The following is a 14,219-nucleotide window of genomic DNA, read 5'->3' as shown; positions in this document are numbered from 1 at the left end:
CTCAAAGTTCTTACCTAGATTCGCAATTGAAGGCTCTGCGATTGCTTCTCCGAGGTCGTTCGCACGAATATCTCTCTCTTCTAGGGTTGCAGAATGATTAGAGATGATTTATGTTGTGCAAAATCCCTAAAAGATATATTTATAGCTTTCAATTAAGAGTCCTAACCCTAATGGGACTCGAAGGACAAAACGCCCTCCCCTTTGGATGAGTGGACAGAAATTTAAGTATGGGTATTTTGGGTATCAAAATTTTGGGTGTTCACAACAACACTTTCCAATTCAAGAGGGATTCCCTACGGGAAATAAACTCCCAAGAGTGCTCTATTTAAAGGGCACTAGGGTGGATGAATTTCTCACCCCATTGTACACGAAATTTTAACTAAAATTAATTTGTGCAACCCTCTGCGTCTCTCTCTCTCTCTCTCTCTCTCTCTCTCTCTCTCTCTCTCTATATATATATATATATATATATATATATATATATATATAGGAAAAAGAGTATTCTCTCAACCGTTTCATTCCATTAATGTGGTTGAAGAGAGAGAGGTGTTCTCATTGGCTCTTGAAAGTGGGCCCCTTGGTTTAGAGAAAAAGGAAATAAGCGGTGTCTTTTCTCCGTACGAATGAAACAGAAGGAAAAAGCTAAGGTTTTCTCTTCGACCAACCGTCCGAAATTACAGAAGTAAAAAGTAAAAACCCATCCGAAATTATGAAGAGGTAAAAACCCTAGCTTCTCTGCCTCCTTTCTTCTTCCTCTTCAACGTATTCTGCTTCTCCTCTCCGCTGACCAAACCAGGTTCGTACCTTCCTCCTTCAACTCTCTTTTTTCTTCTTTTTTTCCAACTAGGGTTTCAGTGATTATATACACTTCAGTAATTAGGGTTTCTGAGTTTTCTGCCTCTTTATATACACTTCAGTAATCTGGATTTACGGTTTAAACTAGAAAGGGGTTTCACGAAAAAAAAGCCCTAAATCGATTAACTTTTAGCAAGCATACAAGAAAAAAAACAAAGAGCGATTGGATTTTTCAGCAGAAAAATTAAAAAGAGAGAAAAAATCGAAAATTTTTGTTGTGGGAAGAAAATCGAGGGGTTTGTCTGCAAGGTTAGTTCATTCCTCTCTTCTTTCTCTTTTTCTCTTTTTTTGCTGCCAAAATCATGAATGGAGCATACATTTTCAATTTTCTCTCCCTCTCACTCTGTGAAATCAATGTTGCAGAAATTTTCGATTTTCTCTCTATTTTAGGTTTTTTCTTATGCTCATAGCTGATTCTCATACCCGATTCTCACTTATTTTTATCTTCTTGAGGTGTTCAAAGAAAAAGTCACAAGCATTGATAGTTTTTTACCTCTTGATAGTTTCTGAGTTTCTGCCTCTTTTTCTCTTTGTTATCTTCTGTTCACCCTCTATTGAATGGTAGAGAGGGAAGACCCCGCGAGAGTTACTGTGATTTTCCGTCGAGAATCTCCACTCCAAAACCTCCAGGTGAGTTTTTTCCCCTTTTTGTTGTCTTTTTTTTATTCTTAGCAGTCTTTTGTGATGTAGGTTTTTTTTTGTGAAAATAAAAATCACAAAAACCCTTCTTAGCAGTCTTCTGTGATTTAGGTTTTTTTTTCTTTCTTTTGTAGTGAAAATCAAAATCACAAAAACCCTTCTTAGCAGTCTTTTGTGATTTAGGTTTTTTTTCCTTTCTTTAGTAGTGAAAATCAAAATTACAAAAACCCTTCTTAGCAGTCTTTTGTGATTTAGGGTACGTCCGTGACGCACCCTAAATGAGAACACCTCTCTCTCTCTTGAAGCATATGATGGGGCCCCTATAAGCTAAAACTATTGTCTTTGTTTTTAAAGTGGAATGCTATTAGTAATCTAATTTGTCGGTTTCTTATTAAAATTCATTTCTTTGTGAAATATAACATAGTTTTGTAGAATTAGTCTATCAGCTATTTCTTGTTCTGTATTTTGCTCTCTCTATTTATGATAGTGGTAACTGCTGATATCATTTCCCCTTTATTTTCTGCTCTCTTTATTTAGTATTATTCGAGTGGGATGGCTCAAGTCTCGAACAATAGTTTGTTGAGATGGATCAATGGGTTGGAAAATGTCGAATTCATTAATCTTGGCATAGTAGGCGTACAGAACTTACGCAATATTGCCTCTGTTCGTGTTGATTTGGGTTTGATTCGGGCTGCAATAAGTGTTTGGGATCGTAACATCCATGTGTTTCGTTTTGGAATGCAAGAGCTTTGTCCGACTCATGAAGATATTTGCACGATGCTTCGCATTTTCCACGATGGTCCCATGTTCAAGCCTACATTGAAGGACGGCTATGACAAGGCACTGAGTCAGTTGATTGGCATGCCAAAGAGTCTCTAAGTCACTACCGTGATTCGAGTAGTATCTTCATTCCTAAGCTAGTGGAAGCCTTTTCAGCTAATAAACATCTGGATCAGGAGTATCGTCGTTGCAGTCAAAATGCCTTAGCACTATGTGTATATTCGATTTTTCTCTTTCCAGGTGGATCAAAGTTATCAGACTTGATCCCTTTATATTTTATAGACTTGGTTGATCAAGTTCGTAAAGGTGCAAATCTAGCGCCTACTATCTTGGCCGAACTTTTCGATAGCTTAGATACTGCTCGGTTGTCTCCACAATCTGACTTCCTGGGAAGATCCGTCATTCTTTATGTAAGTATCAGATTATTTATGAAACAATGCTTGTATGATGTGCTTGATTATGGATAATTATTCCTGACTTTTGTTTTTATTTAGGTATGGTTAGTGGACAGACTACGAATTTTGGGTCCACCACCTGTGTCGAGACCGAGCCCCTGAATGAGGAGTTTTAATACTAGAGAGGTGTTGGTTTCATTCGATGACCCCTTCAGTTGGACTATATGGCTTCAGGGTCGCAAAAGTACAGATATTGAATGGACTCTTCCATGGTCACCGATTCCCTCTGCAGTCCTTGCGACTTTTGGTCATACTGCATTCGTATAATGGGTTTCAAGAGCACTTCCTTTTACCTCCCTCAGCAGATCCTACGACAGTACTATGGAGCCCAACATCACATAGCTACGATGGATGTTACGGTGGCCGACTCCTTTCGTCCTCAACCCCTGAACACGAGGAGAGTGAATGCGATTACTCAAGATTGGAATCGGCAATCCATTGTCACCCTTGTAGAGGAAAACACCTCCGCCCAAGGAGAGGTCAGAGACTATTTCTGGGAATGGCTCGGGACTGGTGAGTCAAGTGATGCTTCTGGGAGTGGTGCGAGGGCGTAATTGATCATTGTTGTCTATTTGATGATGTATTTTGGTTGAAGGTTATTAGTTCTATGTAATGGTTAATTACAATGTTCTATTAATATGATTATGAATCAGTGTTTTTACGGATTGTTCAATTATTCTGCTTATGTAATGGGTTGTTAACTTACTGAGCGTACCCGTCGAATGCAAAATACCCTCGGGAATTCCCACGTAAGACGGTCTGTTGGATAATCCAATTGATTCGATACTCGCAAGGGATACCCAACCCTGACCCTACCCCTGAACGTACCCCTGCAACCCTACTTTCAGTGTACCCCTGCAACCCTACTTTAAAACACACAGTAGAAATATCTGTTATATTTTACCATTTCTTATTATGCTGATGGGCCATGTATATGTTGCACTTTTAGGTATAAAAAATGGACCCATCTATTGACGAAGTACATGCAAATGGTTTAATTGAGTATGACAATGGGTTTAATCTCAACGATGATAATTTAGTATGGGATGGGAATTTAATTGATGTTAATGATGGGATGAATCTCAATGATGATGATCTACAATGGGAGGCTACTGATGGGAGAGACGGAGATGAGGGTTGTAGTCATACAGTTACTACTCCCAACAAGGTTGCCGATGATGGTAGTATTGTCAATATGCCGTTTGAGGACCAGGTTTTTCAAACTTGGGAAGCTAAGGAGAAGAGAGAAGATGTTAAGGACTTGAGGGAGCGTCGCCTTGCCAGAATGAATTGTAAAGCAAGGATGATCATCAAATTGAGAGATAAACAGTGGAAAGTTACAACTTTTTACGACATCCATTCTCATGACCATACTTCCCCACTTAAAACGCAAACGCATCGTTCACATAGTCAGTTCCGTAAAAACAAAGGCTGTAAGGATTTGATTGAACAGCTCAGTGGAAGCAATTTCAAGCCTGCTCAGATAAAGAATGCCATTAACTCTACTTCCAATGCTCCCGTGGTCTCAACAAATTACATTATTGCCCATTTGAGAGCTGTTAGGGAGAATAATATGGGTACAGAAGCGGTGATAGTGGCGAACCATTTCCAAAAAGAAAAGTCTGAAGACCCGAACTTCTATTTTGAGTTGGAGTTAGACGCGAATGGGACTTTGCGTTCGATGTTCTGGGCTGATTCCAGGGCGAGAGAAGCATACCTTATGTTTACTGATGTGATCATATTTGATGTGACTTATAAAACGAACAAGTTTAAAATGTCGTTTGCACCGTTCACTGGGGTTAACCATCACAGACAGTCGACTCTATTTGGATGTGCACTTCTTGCCGACGAGACAGATGAGACTTTCACCTGGTTATTTGAGCAGTGGCTCACGTGTATGTTTCGTAAAACTCCAGGTGCTATAATAACTGATATGGACGGGGCTATGCGAAATGCAATTCGAAAAGTATTTCCACATACCAGGCATCGGTTTTGTTCGTGGCACATAAAGAAGCATCTCCTTGAGCATGTTGCGGACATGAGAGATGTCGACACTGATTTCTACAAGGATTACAATCACTGGTTTTACAGGAGGGAAATAGAGAATTCTGAGATAGAATGGAAATCTTTGGCTGATAAATATCACATTGATGAAAGTCATTGGTTAGGAAAAATGTGGGATCTCCGTAAACATTGGGTCCCCGCCTATTGAAGAGACATCTAGTCAACGGAGTGAAAGTATAAATTCCTTCTTTGATGGTTATGTTAACCAGAACACCTCCTTAGTTGAATTCTTGGGTCAATACGACAATGCACTGGTTGAGCGGCGTAAAGCCGAATTCGAAGAAGATTTTAAGTCTAAAAATACAATTGCCAAAATGAACACAACCAGCCCACTGGAACGAAAGGCTGGGGAATTCTATACAAAGAAGATGTTCACCATATTTCAAGATGAGATGATGGGTAATTTTGCCTTATGGAAAGACAAGTTGGGAAAGAACGGTAATGTTGTGGAATACAATGTAGGAATCATGACAGATGACAAGAAGAAATACCTTAGGGTTCTGTTCGACAGTTCCAATGATGTAATTGCGACATGTCAATGTGCTAAGTTTGAGAGGGAAGGAATAGTATGCAGATATATCCTTCACGTTATGGATAGAAAGCAAGTACCTACTATCCCCAAACGCTATTTATTAAAGAGGTGGTCAATTGATGCAAGGTATCGAGCTGGGGGCACAACATCTGTAACCCAAGGAGATACTGTTGGCGTTAATGGACTGAAGAGGTGGTGTCTAATGTCAACATGGCAACAATTGATTGAAAAAGTTGGTAATGACGAGATTCTCTTCAAGAAAATGACTGATTTTTGTACGAAGCTTACTGTAGAAGTTGAAAAGAAGGAGAAGGAGATTGGCTCTTCGCAGAGTGACTTGGTAACAGTTGGTAGCCAAGTGCAATCGAACGTAGTTGTAAGGACGAAGGGCAGGCCGAAGCGTGCAACACGTCATGTATCTGGCATAGAGGCCACTCAAGCAAAAAAACAACAACGCCGGTGCTCAAAATGTGGGGGATATGGACATTACAGAACAAGCTGTCAAAAGAGGACTAAGGTTTGGAAACGTTATTATTGCTCTTGTCAATTTATTATGCTCTGTTTTTTTCTTATTGATTTAAATATCTACTATTGTGCTTGCTAATAGGTGGCTGCAAATGAGCAGCAAAATGCCGAATACCCAAGATGGAAATGAGTAACAAGAAGAGAGTTAGACTCTTGCTTTCTATATGAAGGTGCCATTTCTCACTGCCCATTGTCATTTTAAAAAGTTTACATCGCTTACAAGAAAGTTTAAATCATCATTTTAAAAAAAACATCATTTAGAAGGTGCCATTTCTCACTCGGTCAAGCTCTTGGAAAATAAGTCCACTACTTATTAGCTTGATTAGTCTTTAATTGGAAAAGAGAATATGTTGTGGCAAAATTCTTTTAGCTCACTCGGTCAAGCTCTTGGCTAAAAAATATTCGAGGACACTCCTCAGGCTACTGAACTTCACTTTCAATAGCTCTTGGGTAAATAATTTTTTTTTTTCCAATTGGGTTTTCTGTTTCTCTTTTCTAGGTCTTGTTTATATTGCATTTGTTTCCTTTTTATCCATATAGCTATCGTTTGGATTTGCATTCCTGCAGGTGAATGGCAAAACAAAAGTTCTACGTTGTTTTCAAGGGAAGGCAGGTTGGTGTATTTGACAATTGGCAGGATTGCCATCTTCAGGTGAACAAGTTCAGTGGAGCTTGTTATCAATCATATGGGACCAAGCAGGAGGCATATGTTGTCGTTCATGCCTATTTACATGGCAGTAGTGGGTGCGTACAAAATGGGAAAGAGGAGACCAGCGCTCACGGATATTCACTAGCGTCAACAAGTTCTGCCGGGTCAACTTCCTCTTCTACTTAGATATGGTTCTTATGTTTGGTGTTCTTTTCATTTTATTGGACATGTGTATTGGCTGTAAATATGGTTGGGATTGTGTTTTAGTGGACATAGCCCAGATGGTGATCAATCATCAATGGCTTAGTACAGGATTGTATTTTTGTTCTATTATTTTTCTTGTTGAAAATACAGGGATTGTATGAGAACACCATGTGCTTTCTACTTAATACAGGTTTCAAAATGTACTACACTCTTTCTACCATTTGTTTGAAAATGCCCCAAGAATAAGGTTCCCCTGCTTCAAAATACAGGACAATCAGGTTTTAGAATAAGGTTCCCCTGCTTCAGAATAAGGTTCCCCTGTTGTTTCTTTTTAATATGGTTTAAGACCGTATTTGAAGGATGAGAACCAAGAAGGATACGATGGGTCATATGTAGAGTGCTACATGAAAGAAAATGGGAGTGTTGCTTCCCTTGAAAATGCACGTGAAGAGATGAAATATATGATATCCAATGATCGGATCATCCTATGGTCTGGACAGTACACTTCATTTTCAAAAATATGGGTGGGGCCTAAATTGGTACGAACCACACCATAGGATGATCCAAAGCATGGACGGCTTGTATCATCCTATGCTGTGGACGGTACGCTTCAATTTGAAAAAATATCGGTGGGGCCTACGATTGGGCCTTAATGTTACCGTACGACCAACTCCATAGGATTATCCAAACCATGGATAATCCATATCCATGGTTTGGATAATCCTATGGAGTTCTTCTTAATTTGTATATCTTTCTATTAGTTTTTTTTTGAAGCCCACAGTTCAATCATAGTATGAGTTTCTTTTACCTTCGCATTCATGTTTTTGAAAGTCCCCTCTTGATTGCTTTTTGATAGTCCAATGCCTAAGTGTGGTACCCTGATCCCGCGAGAGGGGTGTGGGGCGCGAGCCGCCGCTCTCTCTCTCTTGGTCTCTCGTATCCACGCGATTGGCGTGTGCATTTTATTATTGATTTGAATTAATCTTTCCTGTGAACTTGGGATCACTAAGGCAATCCGAATTCCACACGAAAGAGACTGACAGAGTCGCCACCTAGATGTGGGATCTAGGACCCGTAATTAACCAGAAATCTAGACTCGCTACCTGGTTACGAGAATGGAAGGTATGGGGAGTTATCCACCACATGCACCATTCTTGCCCGATAATCGGTCTTCGATTCCAAAAGCTAACTCTTTTAAATTTATTTTAAATGGCTCATTCAACTCTATGTTAATGTGCGAACTAAGTGACATGCATCCTATGATCTAATTTCAATGTGAATCCTAAATGTGTATCTTGATTTATTAATTTGTCTGGATTCAATCTAAGTGAAAGTTCTCCTAAAATTCTAATTTCATGGAAAGTCCTAAGTGATTTGATTAAGCATTTACAAGAAAATTAATATACAAAACACCACAATTTGTTTGTGGTGCCGACTCGCGGGTGGTATGCCATCAGACATCCAAGCTGCCTACGTACCCAAGCCTCACTGGGATCAGAGTCGACGTAGTTCGGTGCACCTAAGCTAAGTTACATATGCCTAACTCAACTAAGACACCGACCTAGACGGGATTGACTGTTTCAACAGTTTTAAGAGAAGTTATTTAATTCAAGTTGAGGATTTTATTATCTTAGGATTTCATCGAAGATGCTATATGATTCTTATCTAAATGCAAGTTGTCCCTTAGACTAATGCAGGTTAGCCTACATCCTAGTTTACTAGGCTAGTCCTATGGAAAAGATCGGGTGACTAGTGTAACTAAACCTATGGCACGGTTGCTATACATAGCAAACGTCCGTGATGAGGCTGGACTCCTGACTCTAGGACTCCCTAAAACCTAAGACTCCCTAAAACTTAGGACACGACACGACACGACACCAGTGTTCCTAAATTGGGCTCTAAGGGTTCCTAAAGGAATTTTGAATCCACCGGCTCTTGGGAATCTTGAATTCTTTTGGGTTTGTGGAAACTTTTAGAGTTTTCTTGAAGCTTTTATTATCTGAAGGTATTTAGTGTGTTTGGTAGCTTTTAAAGTTGTTTATTTAGAAGGTTTTAGTTTCATTTGAAATTTTTAGTGGTCTTTTGGTTAATGGCTTTTAACGGATTTTTATCAGTGGATTTTAAATGGGTGAATTTTAGTTTTGTTAATTTTAGGTTGGATGTACTTTAGATTAATGTCTTTCGATTTTGGTTTGGAAAATGACGTTAACACAACCAAGTTTTGACAATTGCACAAATTCGACAAACCATTGACCATTAAAAGATCTGACAAATGCAGCCCACTAAAACTGTTGTAACTCTTTAACCGCTTGGCCAAATTCAACGTACAAACATGCGTTGGAAAGATCTTTTATAGGGCTACAACTTTGTAGTTCTCCATTGTTTGTAAATCTGTGATTTAGAGGTTCGAATTTGTGTTGCAAACAAAAGGACAGCAACATTAAACTGGAAATGCCTAAAGGTGTGCCGCAACCATTTTGGACTTAACTTTTTAACCGCTCGCTGTCTGATCTAGCACGAATACTCGTTGGAAACGGCACGAAAATATCTACGACTTTGTAGTTAACCATTTCCCACGATTCTGTTGTTTAGAGGTCGAAAAATCTGTTTAAAGTCTAACAGCTAGCACTATGACGGGAATGATATTGGCACCCCCATGTTTTCTTTTGATAGTTCTTATTTTTTTAGTGATTAAAAGACGGTGAATATGAAAAATGGCTTGAATGGGCCTGAGATTAGATTCAAATGGGATGTTTGAAAAAGGGGTTGTTTTTATCTACTTGGCAAGGTGGGGTATGGATATTGGGTTCTTGAGATTGAGTGGGGGCTGTTGTTATCAAATTGGAGTGGGGGCTGTTGTTATCAATTGAAAGATGGAGGTTTTGTAAGCCAAATTAAATGGGTTTTGATAATTCATGTAAAATTCAAGTTTTCTTTCTTGTAAATGTTCAAAATTTTTAATGAATTGTTTTCCCAAAAGAAATCTAAATTCCCTAACAAGCCAATGATTTCAACATCCCATTGCAAATAGGTTCTAATGACCCTAACACATTAATCATATTTAGCATAAGTGAGAACATGACCAAGGCCAAACTAGTACAAAATTAAACATGACATCAACCAAAATATACGCAAAACAACACTCAATCCTACAAATATAGAAAAGAAAATAAAATTCCAAAAGACATACCTTTTTGTAGACGATATTCCATGCAAACTTATGGAGAAGAGGGATTTGGTCTAGAGAGAGGGCTTGAATTTTCTAAGAGAGGGGTTCTCTCCTCTTTTCTTTTTTTTTTTTTTTTTTCTTTGGTGAGATGAGAGGGTATTTATAGGAGAATGGGATAGGAGGTTAGGTGAGGTTAGGTGAGGTTAGGTAAGGTTAGGTGAGGTTAGGTGATGTTAGGTGAGGTTAGGTGAGGTTAGGTGAGGTTTGGATGGTTATGATGGGAGGAGAGGTTAGGTGAGGTTAGGTGAGGTTTGAATGGTTAGGATGAGAGGAGAGGTTAGGTGGTTTTGGATGGTTAGACCCAGGTCATGATCTGCCATTGATCTAACGATTTACGGAAATCGGGTCTCGGAATGGAATCAGGGTCCGGGCTATGAAGTGACCCTAGCTTATTTTGTCCCGATTGATGATCCGTAAAGTCAGATCAAGATATTAATGACCTAAAACATATAAATCAATGATAGAGGGGGTTCTCACATGGATTTAACACACTAATTTATTTGTTGATTAAAACAAAACAAAATGGGGTGTCTACAGATGCCCCTCTTTGGTAGAGATGACGTAGTCATTGAATACCAAAGTTAAAAATGACAGAACCATTTTGCGTAGTTTTAATCGACAAAGGACTCTCTAGATACAACGCACCTTAACATAATGCAAAACCTTAGATGAAACCCTAGAACTTGAATAATAATAAAAACTCGATGCGGCGCCGTTCACAAACGGGCAATTAGAGAATGAGATATCATTTTCGAATGGATTCTGAAGGGAAAGGACAAAGATCGCTCTCAAACAGTTTTTAGAAGGAGATGAGACGCCGCTCACAAGCGGGTTCAACGAGGATAAGAAGCATTCCCAAATGGACTTGGATAATGAGGCACCGTTCACAAACGGCCTCAAGGAGGATAGAAAACCATTCACAAATGGACTCGAGAAAAGAGGCACCGTTCACAAACGGGCTCAAGGAGAAGACAAGACCATTCACAAATGGACTCGAGAAATGAGGCACCGTTCACAAACGGGCTCAAGGAGGAAGATACCATTCACAAATGGATTCGAGAAAAGAGGCACCGTTCACAAACGGGCTCAAGGAGAAGACAAGACCATTCACAAATGGACTCGAGAAATGAGGCACCGTTCACAAACGGGCTCAAGGAGGACGATACCATTCACAAATGGATTCGAGAAAAGAGGCACCATTCACAAACGGGCTCAAGGATAAGACAAGACCATTCACAAATGGACTCGAGAAATGAGGCACCATTCACAAACAGGCTCAAGGAGAAGACGAGACCATTCACAAATGGACTCGAGAAATGAGGCACCGTTCACAAACGGGCTCAAGGAGAAGACGAGACCATTCACAAATGGATTCGAGAAATGAGGCACCGTTCACAAACGGGCTCAAGGAGAAGACAAGACCATTCACAAATGGATTCGAGAAATGAGGCACCGTTCACAAACGGGCTCAAGGAGAAGACAAGACCATTCACAAATGGACTCGAGAAATGAGGCACCGTTCACAAACGGGCTCAAAGAGGACACGAGACCATTCACAAATGGACTCAGAAAATGAGGCACCGTTCACAAACGGGCTCAAGGAGAAGATGAGACCATTCACAAATGGACTCAGAGAATGAGACACCTGTTCACAAACGGGTTCGAAGAGAAGACGAGACCATTCACAAATGGACTCGAGAAATGAGGCACCGTTCACAAACGGGCTCGAAGAATTTAGGGATTTTTTTATGAACTTGAATTTGACGTAGGAATGGATTTTTATTTTTATTTTTTAATTAAGGATTTGGATTTGATAAATTTTTTTATTTTTGGAAAATGAGGTACCGTCCGCAAACGGGCTCAAGGAGAAGATGAGACCATTCACAAATGGCCTCGAGAAAAGAGGCACCGTTCACAAACGGGCTCAAAGAGGACATGAGACCATTCACAAATGGACTCAGAGAATGAGAAACCTGTTCACAAACGGGTTCAAGGAGAAGACGAGACCATCCCCAAATGGCCTCGAGAAAAGAGGCACCGTTCACAAACGGGCTCAAAGAGGGCATGAGATTTTTCATGAACTTGAATTTGACGTAAGATTGGATTTGTTTGAATCGGGGATTGGTTTTGATGAATTTTTTATTTTTGGGAAATGAGGTACCGTCCGCAAACGGGCTCAAGGAGAAGACGAGACCATTCACAAACGGCCTCGAGAAATGAGGCACCTTTCACAGAAGGGCTCAAAGAGGACATGAGATTTTTCATGAACTTGAATTTGACGTAAGATTGGATTTGTTTGAATCGGGGATTGGATTTGATGAATTTTTATTTTTGGGAAATGAGGTACCGTCCGCAAACGGGCTCAAGGAGAAGACGAGACCATTCACAAATGGGCTCGAGAAATGAGGCACCGTTCACAAACGGGCTCGACGACACAAGATAGCTTTGATTGATGAATTCAACAATGAAAAATTTAGAGATTTTTATGAATTTGAATTTGACGTAGGATTGGATTTTTTGAATTGGGGATTGGATTTGATGAATTTTTGATTTTTTGAGAAATGAGGCACCGTCCACAAACGGGCTCAAGGAGGACATGAGACCATTCATAAATGAACTCAGAAAATGAGGCACCGTTCACAAATGGGCTCAAGGAGAAGACGAAACCATTCACAAATGGACTCGAGAGATGAGGCACCGTTCACAAACGGGCTCAAGGAGAAGACGAGGCCATTTGCAAATGGGCTCGAGAAAAGAGGTACCGTTCACAAACGGGCTCGAAGAATTTAGAGATTTTCCATGAACTTGAATTTGACGTAAGATTGGATTTGATGAATTTTTTATTTTTTTGAACTCAATGAAATCGGGGATATTATGGATCGTGCCCGACAAAGATGTTGGAAACTAGGACTTTGACGAATGATGAAACGGCAAACCTTTGGAACGAAGAACCATTACTAGCAAGAATGGATTAGGAACATTTTTATGAAACTTCAACAAGATTTTTCTCAAAGAGACTGCTGGTCTTGTCTTCTGGGGATTTTGATAACTGAAACCTTGAACAAGACATTTGAGATTGGTAATTTAGAATAACGACTCTCTTGGATATTAACATGGAAAAGCGGGATCTGCTTCTTGACAGGTGTTTAGATAAACATTTCTTGACCAGGATAACTAACCGGAAGGGAATTATGAATTTGAATGGTTCATCTTTCTGAGAAATTGGCTCAACCACCATTGCATCTGAGGTTCTTCCAAGCTTAAGGTGCCTTCCTGGGGTATGATCTTTTTACGGAAGCTGGGCTTTCTGATGTTTCTACTTCTGAATTTTTCTGAGCTGATCTTCTTTGAAATGAAGTTGTTTGACTAAATTCTCGAGCTCTTTCAGGTATAATTGCAGGGAGCTGCCTAGGCCTGGCCTCCTTCACCAAGACAGTTACATCATTTGGACATAGGAACGACAATTGACTCTTTCTAAAGAGAAAACTTAGATGAAAGGCACTACTCAAAGGATTGAGCAGCCCTGAAGGAGTGAACTTAGAATAATAAAGATTGACTGACTATACTGACAAACATAGTGATGCTTCTGACTTAGTTAATGTTTTGTTTGGTAAGTCTATCCTTTCAAGGAATAGTTTTTCAATTGGTAAACACCGGACTTCTTCCTCGAAACAGTAATGCCTCAAGAATTTAATTACGACCCCTAAGATTGCTTAGCTTCAATGCCCCCAGTTTTGAGGATATCACTTGAATTTGCTTGAACTTCAGTTGATCTTCAGTCTTGATACCGGCTGTTGCCTTCTTATACTGATTCTCTTACCGTGACCAAGTCACCTCTTCAGGGTTTTTAACTTGGCGGACCGCGCTAGCCTTAACTTTTGCCTGAACCACCTTTCTAGGTTTTCGATCCAGCAGGCTATCCCCTTAGCTTTTGCCTAAGCCGCCCTTTCGGGTTTTCAACTTAGCAGGGGAATGATCTTAAATTTTGCCTAGACCGCCCTTTCAGGTTTTCAGTCTAGCAGATCTTCAAACTCCGTTATTTTTCTTATTCATCATCATTTCATTTTTTTATTGTATCTCAGGACCTAGCTCATTAGTTCTGAACACCAGAAGGACTTTTATAGGTAGGATAGGGCTTTTCAAAGAATGGCTTAAGGCTCAACAAAGATTTCGACCGAACCTGTGAACAGGTCGCCTACATATCCCAAGGTAGGAATCAGGTCGTGTGTAGTTCAGGGCGAATGCCCCTAGTTTGAAGATAAATTGTTTGATTTTTTTTTTCCTTTT

The 14,219-nt window shown here is 39.8% G+C and overlaps 1 protein-coding gene across 1 annotated transcript; it reads left to right on the top strand.

The window, feature by feature from the left end:
- The first annotated feature begins 3,687 nt into the window (after nt 1–3,687).
- LOC143892160 (protein FAR1-RELATED SEQUENCE 5-like) lies at nt 3,688–5,980 on the top strand. Its single transcript, XM_077396606.1, has 3 exons — nt 3,688–4,926; nt 5,003–5,842; nt 5,933–5,980. The coding sequence occupies exons 1-3, from the start codon at nt 3,688–3,690 to the stop codon at nt 5,978–5,980; spliced, it is 2,127 nt and encodes a 708-aa protein (XP_077252721.1).
- Nucleotides 5,981–14,219: the final 8,239 nt, after the last annotated feature.

Source organism: Tasmannia lanceolata, unplaced genomic scaffold (genome assembly GCF_043159265.1).
Source record: "Tasmannia lanceolata isolate RefF3 unplaced genomic scaffold, GAP_Taslan_0.1 ptg000015l, whole genome shotgun sequence".
Taxonomy (NCBI): domain Eukaryota; kingdom Viridiplantae; phylum Streptophyta; class Magnoliopsida; order Canellales; family Winteraceae; genus Tasmannia; species Tasmannia lanceolata.
The sequence above is the reverse complement of the archived record's forward strand: the minus strand, read 5'-3'. Positions and strand labels throughout refer to the sequence as shown.